Below are 13,472 nucleotides of genomic sequence, written 5' to 3' on the forward strand. Positions count from 1 at the left end.
GGTCGCCATCATCACGCAACTGGAATCCATCGCAAATCCCCGAAGTCGAAGTCGACATGCCGCGTGACCCATCCATGGACCATGCTCCCCCTATGAGTGCCGCTCGGAACAAAGTCGATGCCACCTTTTGTGGCGCCGTATCACTGCCGATCAGCACCAGAGAAAACTAGTAGCTGCCGAACCATATGATGATATGATGTAGAGCTCCCGATTTCCGAGGACCGAAGTTACAAGATAAAATAAAAAAAGAAATAAAAAATGTCACGATTCCATTTTCTGACGCCGCAACGGCCCAGCTGCCCGTACAAGAAAACAACCTTCAAATACAGAGTCGCAGAAGGCAGACCGCCGAAAAAACAAACATGTCGAAGCTAGAAAGGACTTGGCTCTAACTATCTTATTCATATTCATCAGCGCCTTGCGCACGGTAGCGCTGCGAAAATGGATGTCAGCAAGCCATCATCAGTGCTGTGGTCCTCTGACTGTAGTGTGTGATCTTGGGAGTGGGATGGGGCATACGAGTTGAGTCGAAATGAAATGGTACCTTGTCCACCAGATCCTCCCTCCCACCAGGCTACATCGTCCTCGGCAGGTTCGTTGCAAATCGCTGCATTACCTCGACGGAGGTTTGATGTTCAAGCAGGTCAAACGGGTGCTCAGCGCCTTTTCAACAAGTAGGCCTTATCTAGCAACTTGATACCTGCTTAGGAGGCGAGGTCCGCGTATTTTAGCCACTATGGTGCGCCTCTTTTCGACCCGTTCGCGCCATGGGACGTTTCAAGGTGATCCATTCGCGCACTTCTTGCAGCCCCCGGCCAATGAGTCGCCTGAACAACAGGCTGCTCGAATAGCGGCAGAAGCTCACGCCAAGAGCTTGTCTGATGCAATTGACCAGGCGCTTCAACGAGAGGCGGCTGCGAAAAGACCACCCAAAAATATGGCCGACCTTCAGATCATCTTGCTCGGACAGTCGAATGCAGGCAAAACTACTGTACTCAAGCAGGTGCGCGAGCGGAGAACACGGCTAGATTATTCTCGCCGTCGACGCTGATCCGTACGCACCTGCTCTTTTACCTGATTCTTTTCCGGCCAGATGCGTCTCATGTACGACCCGCGAGCGCATGAACGCGAGCGAAATTGCTGGAAGGTGATCATTTATCTCAACATCATCATCGCGGTCCGCTCCCTGCTTGACACCCTCGAAACGTTTGTCCAGTACCACACCTCTGCTGCCACGTCGCGGTCGCCTAATCTAGGTGGTGGGAACCGATCTTTGCCAGCAATTCTGGCACAGCGCAAAGGCCCACAAGCTCTCCTGCTTTTGCGGATGCGCTTTGCACCGTTGTTAACGCTCGAGCTCCCACTGCGTCGGCGCCTGGGTGCCCTGGAAGACCCAGAGCCGCTCCAATGTAGCAAGGCCACGCGGTCGCCGGCTGCATTTCCAGGAGACGGGCTCAACTGGCAACCTAGCCCCGACGCATCACCGTCTTCCACACCGGACTCGGGGCGTAACCCGCAACAGCAGTATCGCTTTGTGAGCCACCTTGGGCTCAGATCCTCTCCAAGAAAGCCCCCCAAATCCGCCCAACATCCGCCTCATGTAGGACGCAAATCATTCTTTGTTTCCGCTGCGACGGCGCAAGAGCAGGGTAGCGACGTCAACGGGAGCAGCGAGGGTGCGTCGGCCGTCGGAATGGGAGCGCATGCCATGTCGCAGTCCAACGCGCAGACTCAACGCCCATTTTATGCGCATAGCGCTCCAGGCAGCGACACCAGCATCACCAGCGGCTCTCAGCAGCCACGCGTGCCCGCATGGAGAGCGAGTCCACGTGGCAACGCGCAGAGTGCGTTGACCAATGCTGCATTGGAGGCTGAGGCTAGCTTCGATACATACAGTTCTCACGGAGAGTTCAAGTATGTGCACAATGATGTGGATGCAGATTCTGACTCCGGTGTTTCCCTGCCCACATCGATGCACAAGCACCGCGGCGTTGGCGGCGGGGATGCACGCGCGCGTACAAGAGCATCAGCAGGCGTTGGTGCGGCTGTGGAGCCTTTGCCGCCGAAGGGAAGGCCCGGCCAGATCGGTGATGAACTTGTGCTTCGTGCAGGCTGGCAGGCGCGCATTAGCGGCCGGCAGCCGGTCAAGGCTGCACCGCGTTTCACGACGCTGGTACGGAACGCACTCAAGGTGCCACAGAAGGCGGCGTCGATCCGCAGCACAGCGCCGACGGTGGCGGCAATAGCAGTAGATGTTGGTGTGGAGAGCTTGGAGGGCGACGAATGGGGTGCGCTGGCAAAGAATGACGAAGGGGAGGCGGCGTCGATGCTCCGGATGTTGTGCACGGACATTCTCAACCTCTGGCACGGAACTGATGGCGAAAGCGAGACGGCAGACTTGCTGGCGAGCGTCCACAGCCTTGGGCTTTTGGATCACCTCGGCCCTACGACCTAGTGAGTTCCCTGCGTGCATCGTGCGACTTGACTTGCATGGCGGCGACGCAGGACAGCAATGCTAACGGCTCGCTCTGGCGCTTAGCTTCCTCGACCACCTGACGCGCGTCGTCCAGCCGGAGTACGTACCCACGGACCAGGACATCCTGCGCGCCCGAGCCCGCACAGTTGGCGTGACGGAAGAGACGGTGACGATTAGCCACCTTCGATGCCACATCTTCGACGTCGGCGGCCATCGCAGTCAGCGCGCAGCATGGGCGCAGTTCTTCGACGACTCGCAGGCGATCATCTTTGTCGCTCCCCTCGGTTCTTTCGACCAGGTCAGTCCTGCGCTACTAGCCTCCCGCCTCTTGGGGAATAGCCACTGTATGCACATTGATGTTGACGAGATACTTGTCCTTTTCTGCGGCTTCCCTTGCCTTGTACAGTGCCTCGTCGAAGACCCATCAGTGAACTGCCTGAGAGATACGCTGCAGTTGTTCCAGGATGTCTGCCGGAATCGTCTGCTGGTACGCTCGGCGCTGATCGTATTCATGAACAAGATGGACGTGCTGGAGGAGAAGCTGCAGGCTGGCGTGTCCTTCTCGCGCTTTCATCCGAAGTACGAGGGTCACCCGCTCGACAGCAAAGAAGTCTGCCATTGGTTCCACCGCCGGCTGGTCAAGACGCACGATGAGTGCTCGCCGCCAGGTGCAGCGAAGAGAGAGCTTTACATCCACAGATCCATCGCTACGGTCAGTCAATCGCTCCTGCTCCCAGCCCTAGCAGCCCCAGCGCCGATGGGCAGAAAGTGTGAAGGGCAATCTAGTGGCGGACTGTGTCTGACATTACACCTCTGCCCTATTTGTGTCCACTTTCTCGCAGGACACGCAACGCATTCGGACTATTATGGAAAGCCTGTGGAACGTTTTGCTCACCGACTCGCTCTCCTGGGGCGGTTTGCTGTGAATTGCAGCCACACGCTGACTACAAATGCCAACAAGGATACTTTGACACGAATTGTAATCCACCTGCTATACTTTGCTCACCTTGAAGATCGACCCAAATTGCGTTAAGCTATAACTGACCAAACCTGCGGAACCTACTTGTACTATTTTATTCATTAACACTCGTGGCGTTTAATTGCACCAAGCTATTGGGCCACTCTGGAGCACATTATCCTTTTGTGGCCATGCAAAATATGAACGGATACCTCTCCTTGTTGGCGCGGCCATCCTCCTGCGCGGTCATTTTCTCTAGCGCAAAACTCTCAAACACCCTGACGTCCTTGAGCCCGGACCGCTGCGCTTCGTCGCCCAGCAGCTGCAGCATTTCGGCGCGCAGCAGCCCGTGCCTCTCGACACCGCCGTGCTTGTCCTTCGGGTGGAAGCGCCGAGCGTGCGGGCCGTCATCCTCAAAGTCGGAAATGATCAGCATCCCCCCCGGTGCGAGGGCGCGCGCCATGACGGCGATGGTGTCCTTCATGCGTGGGATGTGGTGGAAGACGAGGTGAGAGATGACGAGCTGGAATCTCTTTCCCTGCAGCACGGGGTCATCGGCGTCCTCAAGGAGGACCTTGATCGCTGTAACTTTGCCGCTCTGTGCGAGTCCGTCGCGCAGCGCTTTGGCGGTGAGCATGTCGATCATGCCTTGCGACGTATCGACGCCCACCAGCTCGTTTACGTGTGGTGCGATTTGTAGCGAGAGCAGGCCCGTACCGCAGCCAATTTCAAGGACAGACCAGCTGGACGCTTCGCTTGGATCCGAAAGTGGGGGCACGTGCTTGAGCAGAGCTTGGTACGCTGCTTGTGAGGACTCGATCGTCTCGGGCTGGCGTCGAGGCGTCAGCAACAGGAGAAACAAGCAAATGAGGGGACTGTCTAGATAGAGGGGCTCACCTTGCTGTCCCAGGCAGCCGCCTGCTTGTCGAATCGCGCATTTCCGGCGGACCAGTTCGCCGTACCCGTCGGCGCTGCGGCCGCCATGCTGTATGTTGGACCGTCCCCGGAAAGGGGGGGAGCGTGTCTGCTTTGCGACCCGGATGCGCGTGCACCTTCTTTCGCGTACCATATCCGCGGTATGGGGAGTGCCTTATACTTGGAGACGAGGATTGGAGGGTTATTTTGGTGTGGTCTGTGTCAGCATCAGCCAGCCGAGCATCATGACTCGCGAGGTTCGAGGGCCGAAAGGTGTCAGTCCGCTCTCACTTCCCTCCGTCACTGCCGGTCATGTCGATGTGGGATAAGTTGTTTTCGTTGAGTAGGGTTGCATACCGGCGCTTGCCAAGCCACCTGTGGGCCTGTGGGCTAGTGGGCCGGCTGGCGGCGGTGCTGTCACTCTGACATGATGACTTGCACTGGCAGTTGGCTTGCTATGCCCACGCGCGAGGGATGCAAGTCCCCAGACCACGTCTCGACTCCATCCATAGCAACCGCACCATATGATCACATCGTATTGGCATCGTCCCCAGAGGCATCCTCGACTATCTCGACTCATCGTCAGTGCCGGAGGATCAAACAGTCTCAAGCAAGAAGACCACATCCTGGCAGGCGCACAAGCGTGGCACCGCAGTCGGCATCTCAGCGCGTACCCGCACTCTCACATCTGCTCTTGGCCGTCAACCACAGTCTGTCGAATTGTGGACAAATCCAACAAGGAAAGGAGCAGACAGACGAGACAGAGACAAAAGCCCGGAGGGAGCACTAGGAATCTCGCCCAAATATATCGGTCCTTCTGTGCTCGCCCTTCTAGCACAGATCGAAAAGAAACGGAGCCTTGGAAGCACCTATCTCAAGCGTTCATTGCCGTCTCATCGACAACTCACCCTTCATCGAGCTTGATCCTCAGCAAGTATCCCTGACACTACAGCTCGGCAGCCAGCACCATCATCCGCAAGGGCCATTCACATCTTCATTGCTCGCCATGTCGTCTCTTCAGAACATGTCCAAGTCCGCCATGCGGGTCGGCAAGAACTACATCAAGGGCTACACAGATGTCCAAGTCAAAGTCCGTGACGCCACATCCAACGATCCGTGGGGACCCTCGGGCCAACAGATGAACGAGCTTGCACAGCTCAGTTACAACCAAAATGATTTTATCGAGATCATGGAGATCCTTGATAAGAGGCTGAACGACAAAGGCAAGAACTGGAGGCATGTATTCAAGTCGTTGACCCTGCTTGATTACCGTGAGTGGTATGCTGTCCGGCTGCGCTTCTCGCGCAGGTGACTGATACAATGAAATGCACCCTCTGGCTACCAGTACTGCATGCCGGCAGCGAGAATTGCGTCATCTATTTCCGGGACAACATCTACGTTGTTAAGACACTGAAGGAATTCCAGTACGTCGATGAGTACGGCAAAGACCAGGGTGCCAATGTCCGACAGAAGGCCAAGGACATCACCAACCTACTGCAGGACGAGGCACGCCTGCGCGAAGAGCGGAGGAGCCGGGCGCACATGCGCGAGCGTATGACAGGCGGCTCGAACGATGGCCTGCCCGAGGACGGGGATGCCGAGGGCAGGCGACGACGTCAGCAGGATACGAACCGGAGGCGCGCCAGAGAGGACGAAGAACTGTCCAAAGCGATTGAGGAGAGCAAGCGGATGGCCCGGGAGAACGAGGAAAGGATCAGGAGGGAGGCAAAGGACGAGGAGGAGCTGGAACAAGCACTGAAGCTCTCACGAGAAGAAGAGGACAAACGCATCAAGGAGCTGGAGGAGAAGAACAAGAATGCACTTTTTGACGATTCGATCAACATCGAAGGGCCCAACGCGTACACCAACGGCAGCCAGCAGGTGGATATGTGGGGAAACCCACTGGTAAATCTCAACGACGGCTTTGCCAATGCCGCCTTGCAGCCGCAGTATACATCGTTCAATCCGTACATGCAGCAGCCGCAGCAGACGGGGTATAACCCGTTCCTGCAGCAGCAAATGCAGCAGCAGGCCGCGATGCAGCAGCAATGGGAGCTGCAGCAGGCCGCGCAACAGTACCAACAGCTGATGATGCAGCAGACCGCCCAGCCACAACAACAGCATCCGCAGCAGATCAGGCCGCAGCCGACGGCGTTCGGGAGCAACAACCCTTTCGCCAACTTTGGTGGTACATCTCAACAGCAGCAGTCACAGCACAATGTACCGGTAGGCGACCTGTTCTCGTCTGAGCCACAGCAGCCTCCACAGCAACAGCAGGAGCAGCAGCAGCCTCAAGCGGCACCGGCACAGCAACCTGCGTCGCCGATCGGCCCGCCGAAAGTCAAGACGGACCAGAGCGATAGATTCTCGGAGCTCAACCGGCTGCTGGCGTCCGGCGATGGGATCGACACGTTTGGTAACACGGGTGACTTGCGATGTGAGTCTCCCTGGGGCTTCATGAGCATTGAATAGTGCATGTGGGAAAGGTTTACTGATTATCATCGTCTCTCTTCCTTCCTTGCGATGCGCACTCGCGCCCTCTTGCCCTCTCCTCCATATCTGACCTTTCCTGCTGACCTCAACAGTCGGGCACAGCGGCAACCGCGGTCAGCTCTTGACGCAGCAGCAGACGGGCGCAGCCGCAATGGGCCAGCAGGCGTTCGGCGGTGCTGGCGGCGCGGGAGATGGAGCAGAAGCAGGAGCAGGAGCAGCGCAAAATGGTTCCCAGCAGCAGCAGCAGCCATTCTTCCAGCTTTGAGGAAATGACTCTGATGTTCTTCTGCCTTTCCGCAACAAAGCGACAAGGTCTACCCTAACCCCCTTTTCACCTCATCTTCTTGACCTCCTGCCCCTCATCGTCTGGCTCTCTAGCGGGGTATACCAGCATTCGTCAACGATCCGTGGTTTTCCGCGCTTTCAATTCAACACATCCACTCGAGAACATTTGACATTTCCATCGTGTACCGTTTTTAGATGATCGTCACCCGTTTTGCCATGAGATGCGCACAGACTACCCAACCATCCATCAATCCCCTCATTCTCTTTCTCTTCGATCTGTAGCTGTCAGTGCGACGGGTCGAGGCAATGTATTGCTTTGCATCGTGCGTGCACCTGGTGCTTCCCTCCATGACCCCAACCGAACGAATGATGGCCATGAGCGCAACGTTCGTCAGCGTCACAGAGAGAGCTCGCGCGCAACGCACGCCACCGTATCCATCCTGCTCTCCAGCATAAGCAACGATGAGGGGGACCGAGCGCACAAAGCAAAAAGGACATTGCACATCACACCGCCATTGAATTCAAAAAAGATATCAGAGGGAAAATAAGAAAGGAATAGAGAAAGTGAGTGAGAGAGAGGCGGCGTGCCCGCGTCGTCACTTGTAATCTTTAACCGATCCGGCGCCGCATTTCGGTTCTCCTTCATTCCTTCCCCTTCCATACACCCCAACCCACATTTCCGTGCAAACGAGGGGCGTGTGATGAGCGAACAACAAACGCCGACCCATTTGGTCCCAGGTCCCACCGAGGTTGGGGTGTAGTGTGCAAGAAGGGACGCGCGAGCCGTGCGCGCTGTGCTTTAGTTCCTCAGCGAGAAGCCCTTCTTCTTTGTCTGGCTCGCTTTTTCCGGCGTGAGCGGCCTGCCGGACTCAAGCCTCCGCTTCTTGTCCTCCAAGTCGAGGCGCTGCTTCTCGAGCGCCTCCCGCATTTCCCGGTGTCGGCTGTATAGCTCCTCCTCTGACTGCTTCAGCTTGGCCTCCTTTTCCGCGACTTTCTGCTGGAAGACGAGCTTCATCTCGTTCTGTGCGTATGTGTGAGCGCAGGAATGGATTGGGTGAGCAGAATATCTTAAAGGATGGGAACAAGCAATGCTGCGAAGGAGCAGCAGCAACAGCGATACGGACTCACCTCCATCTTGGCAAGCTTGGCCTCATGCAGGGCCCTCTCCTCGGCCATCTTGGCAGCCGGGTTGACCTCCTTGAAAACCGAGTGGTCCTGTGTGACGCCCATCGCAACGAGCTTCTCGCTGCGGTACTTTTCGTAGAGGACGGTGTGTGTGTGTTCCTTGAGCTCCTCCATGTGCGTACGGATGAGCATCTGGCGCAGCTTGACAAAGTCGCAGTGCTCCTCGTTGTCCACCTCGATCACGCCCCACGGGTAGCCGCGCCCACGCACGCGACGGCCGTCTGGCGTGTCGATTTCAGAGTTGGCGCCGACGATGGCGAAGGGGATCTTGCGCTGGATAGACGGAATGGTGGGAGCGACGAGGGACAGGAACGGCGTCAGCATGATCTAGCGCTCTTAATCGAGTGACGAGCACCCATTCCCGCAGCAGTGAAGGACTCACAGCAATCTCCTCGTTCTCCGCGATGGTTTCCTCATCCTCGTTGTCGTAAACCGGAGCGTGGTAGATATCAATCTGGTGGTGCGCAATGTCGTTGAGGATCCTCTGCTTGAATGAGAGGATCTCCTCGTCGGTGAGCGTGTCGCTCTTGGCGATGACGGGAATAAGGTTGACCTTCTGGTGGAGGCGGCGCATGAACTCGATATCAATCGGCCGCAGCGCGTGGCCGGTCGGCTGGACAAAGTAGATGCATGCGTGCACGCGGTTGTCGACCAGCTTGCTGCGGTTGACGCGGTTCTCCTGCTCAAGGTAGGCGTCGAAGCGCGACTCAATGTTCTCAACGATCGGCTTCCAACTGTTGTCGTTGTTAACAAAGTCGCCAAAGCCAGGTGTGTCGACGACGTTCAAGCGCAGGCGGACACCGTTCTCCTCAATGTCTGCACAAGAGTGCATTGAGCGTCAGCATAAGCTCCGAAAAGTGTGCCGCACCCTGTCGCACATACTCACCAGCGCTAATGCTCTCGATCGCGACAGTCCGATGCCGCTCAGCCTGCGGCGGAGGGACCTCTTTGCGAGGGTAGAGGGTGGTGTTGAAGAGGGTGTTGATGAGAGTTGACTTTCCGAGACCAGATTCACCTATGCAAGAGGGGGAGGGGATTGATCAGCGCCTGCTGCCTTCTGGCCAAAGGACCTGATGCAGGCTTCTGCTGAATGGAGATGTCATTGATGTTCTCGTTCCATCTCCGTCTACATGAAAACATCCAAAAATTGCAACGGATGAAGGCAGTCTAGAAGCTGTGTGTGTGCGTGCCCTAGACCCCAAGCACCTTTCTCTCCCCCATTCTCGCGTCCGCCAAGATACGAGCCATCTCATCGACGCAGCGTTGCATTGCGAAGGCGCAGTTCCCACGTTGCATCTCTCGACAGTAGTCCAGTAGGAAGTAGAGCATCAGCAGGCATGGAGCACTCACCAACAACCATGCAGGTGAAATTGAACCCCTTCCTCACGCTCTTCCTGTGCACCTGGTTGGGCAGGTTTGCGAATCCGACGTAACCAGTCAGCTTCTTGCGGGAGAGCTGCGGCGCGCCGTTGGCGTGTGGTTGTGCAACTTGGGCCATCTTTGCTGCTAATGCTGCTGCTGCAGCTATGGAGGAACGAGGGAGTAAAAAGAAGAGGGGATCTAGCAGGGATGATCGACTCGGTCTGAGCGAGCGAGTCCTTTGCAGAGAGAGAGAGCGCGCGCAAAAAGACAAGGACTAGGACGGAAGGCGAGGCGCGCGAGACGACGGCTGCAAGGGCGGCTCCAGGAGCAAAGCGTCGGCGCTCTTGCTTCTTTCTTCCTCGTGTGCGGGATGAATGAAGAGAGGGCCAGGCGTGAAGTTGTGTGTCACGCAGACTGGTCTCTCTTTAGCCGTGAGTGTACTGGATGGGAATGGAGATAGGATGGGGATGGATGCGACTTGCCTCGCCACCGTAGTGGATCTGTCCATCCACAATATACCTACCACTCCTACTGGTGAATGGTAGTGGTGCGTCAGAAGAAACGAGAGCGCGCGCGCACGCTGCACGGCGCGGCTGTTGAGCGGTATTGCTGGCACTGCAGGACACTCGCTTGTGAGGACTGATAGGGCTCTCGAGGGTCGCACCGCGCTCTCTTTGAGTGTTCCCACTAGAGTGGTGCACCAGCCAGCCGTGCAGCCATAGTGCTGTAAATCCCGCCTCGCCCCATAGAACCATCCATATCCCATCGATCAACCCTCTCATCTCTGCAGCAGCTCTCTCCATTCTGCACTTCTCGTTTCTCGGATGGAAGCGTGACACGTCAGTCCAGCTGCATCGTGCCCTTCACGAGGTGACAGCAAAAGGCTCCCACTCGCATATCAGACCTGCGGAACTACCCGCCTGCTTGCCTGCCTGCTTGTGTGCTCACTCGCCGGCCTCTCGTGCAGCCCTCCCCCCCTTTTCCCCGCAGGCGCAGGCGAGGTCGGACACTAAAGATGCAGTCCCTCGACGCAGTCACCGAGTCGTTTCTCAGCGGCATTGCCAACGAGATGCCCATATCATCCTCCTCCCACTCAAATGCGCACGCACCAGTCTCTGCCTCTGCCTACCCGTATCCGCCTCCGAGTCCCAGCAACGGGCACAGCCACGATCACCACAGACGCTCCAGCGGCAGGTACGACGATCGCGGTGGGTGTCCTTCCTTCCGTCTTGGTCTTTTTCTCCTTGCCCCTGTAAGCTGTGAACCTTCGCTGATCACAAAATACATTCCTGCGAACAGAAAGAAGCGCAAGGCATGATGATCGCTATGATGATGAGGGAGGTCGGTCCAGAAAGCGTGATGACGACGATTCTGAGTCGGACCGCAGGAAAAGGTGATTGTCATTTATATGGTGCAGAATGCTCTTATTATGAGCACGTACTCATTACACCCCCTCCTTTCGGTCTCTATCGTGTTAAAGGCGCCACTATGATGACCGCGACGATCGAGGAGACCACTATCGATTACCCTCGCGCCGAGAGGACCGAGATTACGATCGTTCAGACCGTCGATCGAGCAGGCGCTACGACGATCCGCCACATGACCGCGAGAAGGATCGTTACTCTTCAGATCGCCATCGTGATCGCGAGCCCAGTAACCGCTACAGCGGGCGTGGGTATGAAGACGACCGCGACAGGCGCGGTGGCTACACGGGGTCGTACCACCGCGGCAGCGGCGGTTACCCCCCAGACGACTATCCGTCGAGCTACCCCTCGCCACATCCCCGCGGCGGCGGCAGTCGCGACGACCGCGACCGACCACGCAGCGGTGGAGGAAGAGGAGACTGGAGGAACGAAGCAAGGGAGCAGAGCCCACTGGTCAAGCGCAGCCCTACTCCGGAAGGCACTGTGCCGATCAGCCAGAGGCCGAGGAGGGATACGAAATGGGACAGGAAACCTCAAGGCTTTGAGAACATCAGTGCACAGGAGGCCAAGGTGTCAGGTGAGTAATTTGGCACCGCTTTCCCATCGAGCAGACGTACTGATGGCAGACCGTCTGCACGCCATGCACCCTTCCAGGCATCTTTGGCGTCCCTGGACAAGCACGCTCTCTCGATGGAGCACCGCCCGTCGGCATGCACTCTGCAGGTGCGAGCGGTGGTCGTACAGCGCTGCCGCCCATCCATCTCGGCCAAGGCGGTGGTGTACCCGGCGCTGCTGGAGCGGGAGTGGGCGGCATCAGCCAGATGAACCGGCAAGCGCGCCGGCTATACGTCGGCAATGTCGGCTGGGACGCGACCGAGCCGCTCGTCACCGGCTTCTTCAACGCCAAGATGCGCGAGCTCAACTTGGTCAACAGGAACCTCGCCGGCGACGAGCCGTGCATCTCGGCGCAGATCAATCCCGAGAAGGGGTACGCGTTCGTTGAGTTCAGGAGCCCGGAGGAGGCGACAAACGCAATGGCGTTCGATGGGATCGTCTTCCAGCAGCAGGGGCTCAAGATTCGCCGCCCGAAGGACTACGTCGGCCCTGACGTTGCGGCACCCACGAACGTGCACGTACCCGGCGTCGTCAGCACGAACGTGCCTGACTCGCCCAACAAGATATTCATCGGCGGCCTCCCTACGTATCTCAACGACGAGCAGGTCATGGAGCTGCTCAAGGCATTCGGCGAACTGCGCGCGTTCAACCTCGTGCGCGAACAGGGCAACGGCCCGTCGAAGGGCTTTGCCTTCTGCGAGTACGTCGATCCCTCCATTACGGACCTTGCGTGCCAGGGCCTGAATGACATGGAACTCGGCGACCGCCGTTTGGTCGTGCAGCGCGCTAGCCTCGGCAGCGGCAAGGGCAACGCGGGCGGTACGCCCGTCGCGGCGCCGCCGCGCGGCATCGCCGCTGCCGCTGCAGCGCTTGGTGGCAGCTTTGTCGGCGGCGTCGGCGGCGCTGCGGCTGAAGAAGCTGGCGAACCGACGCGGTGCATGCAAATGCTCAACATGGTCACGCAGGACGAACTCACCGATGACCAAGAGTACAGTGAGATCGTCGAGGACATCCGCGACGAGTGCGCGCGCTACGGCGACGTTCTCGACGTCAGGATCCCGCGCCCCGAGAAGGAGAGCAAAGGCAGGGCCGCGCAGATGTACAGGAAGGCCGTCAATTCGGGCGAGCAGCCAGCGCCGTCAGCGGACGCGGCAGAAGGAGGAGATACGGGCAAAGGATCGGCGCCAGACAACAACAACAGCAGCAGCAGCAAGGAGCGCGAGGGCGTCGGACGCGTGTACGTCAAGTTTTCCGAGAAGGAGCAGTGCGCGGCAGCGCTGAAGGCGATCGCCGGCCGCCAGTTCGGTGGGCGCGTTGTTATCGCTGCGTACCTCGCCGAGGAGCAGTGGCCCGGCGACGAGGATGGCGGCGAGAATGCCGAGGAAACGAACAAGATGGCTACCGGGCCTAAAGTCCAGGGCGAAGAGCACGCCGCTGGTAAGGACGCGGACGAGGGCGCTGTGGATGTGCCGGCTCAGAGCCAATGGCAAGACGAGGGAGAAGGCGAGGGAAAGCGCCAGCCCGAGGCCGATGTGGATGTACAAGATGCAGAGTAACGATCGTGAAGATGCTTGCCGTCTATTAGAATGTACTCGTATCTACCGGTCACCACTGAAAAAGAAAGCAGCTTCTGCAGCAGCTCCCCATACATACTCTGGTTCTCCTTGGTGCTTGTGGCACGCCTAGAAGTAGCTGACGAAAAGACGCATCGGGTTGCACCGAAAAAGGCAACTACTGGAGTGATGCGCTGTGTCTTCAG

At 57.9% G+C, this 13,472-nt stretch overlaps 5 protein-coding genes across 5 annotated transcripts; 3 read left to right on the top strand and 2 right to left on the bottom strand.

The window, feature by feature from the left end:
* The first annotated feature begins 414 nt into the window (after positions 1–414).
* Positions 415–3,545, top strand: K437DRAFT_256563 (G-alpha-domain-containing protein). Its single transcript, XM_013387729.1, has 4 exons — positions 415–1,003; positions 1,094–2,454; positions 2,540–2,774; positions 2,883–3,545. The coding sequence occupies exons 1-4, from the start codon at positions 737–739 to the stop codon at positions 3,507–3,509; spliced, it is 2,490 nt and encodes an 829-aa protein (XP_013243183.1). The 5' UTR covers positions 415–736; the 3' UTR covers positions 3,510–3,545.
* Positions 3,546–3,609: 64 nt separating this feature from the next.
* Positions 3,610–4,418, bottom strand: K437DRAFT_268415 (S-adenosyl-L-methionine-dependent methyltransferase; the record flags this gene model as incomplete). Its single annotated transcript, XM_013387730.1, has 2 exons — positions 3,610–4,263; positions 4,332–4,418. 2 exons carry the CDS (start codon positions 4,416–4,418, stop codon positions 3,610–3,612), a joined length of 741 nt encoding a protein of 246 aa, XP_013243184.1.
* Positions 4,419–5,165: 747 nt separating this feature from the next.
* On the top strand, positions 5,166–7,228 carry K437DRAFT_121560 (ENTH-domain-containing protein). Its single transcript, XM_013387731.1, has 3 exons — positions 5,166–5,620; positions 5,695–6,786; positions 6,935–7,228. The coding sequence occupies exons 1-3, from the start codon at positions 5,356–5,358 to the stop codon at positions 7,105–7,107; spliced, it is 1,530 nt and encodes a 509-aa protein (XP_013243185.1). The 5' UTR covers positions 5,166–5,355; the 3' UTR covers positions 7,108–7,228.
* Positions 7,229–7,800: 572 nt separating this feature from the next.
* K437DRAFT_121565 (putative cell division control protein CDC3) lies at positions 7,801–9,929 on the bottom strand. The gene is made up of 5 exons (XM_013387732.1): positions 9,663–9,929; positions 9,199–9,327; positions 8,695–9,128; positions 8,256–8,585; positions 7,801–8,148 (listed from the first exon to the last, which is right to left on the bottom strand). The coding sequence occupies exons 1-5, from the start codon at positions 9,808–9,810 to the stop codon at positions 7,927–7,929; spliced, it is 1,263 nt and encodes a 420-aa protein (XP_013243186.1). The 5' UTR covers positions 9,811–9,929; the 3' UTR covers positions 7,801–7,926.
* A 566-nt stretch (positions 9,930–10,495) lies between these two features.
* K437DRAFT_274218 (uncharacterized protein) lies at positions 10,496–13,360 on the top strand. Its single transcript, XM_013387733.1, has 4 exons — positions 10,496–10,882; positions 10,974–11,067; positions 11,155–11,675; positions 11,753–13,360. Exons 1-4 carry the CDS (start codon positions 10,690–10,692, stop codon positions 13,267–13,269), a joined length of 2,325 nt encoding a protein of 774 aa, XP_013243187.1. The 5' UTR covers positions 10,496–10,689; the 3' UTR covers positions 13,270–13,360.
* Positions 13,361–13,472: the final 112 nt, after the last annotated feature.

The sequence above is a fragment of the Tilletiaria anomala genome, assembly GCF_000711695.1.
Source record: "Tilletiaria anomala UBC 951 chromosome Unknown K437scaffold_42, whole genome shotgun sequence".
Classification (NCBI taxonomy): domain Eukaryota; kingdom Fungi; phylum Basidiomycota; class Exobasidiomycetes; order Georgefischeriales; family Tilletiariaceae; genus Tilletiaria; species Tilletiaria anomala.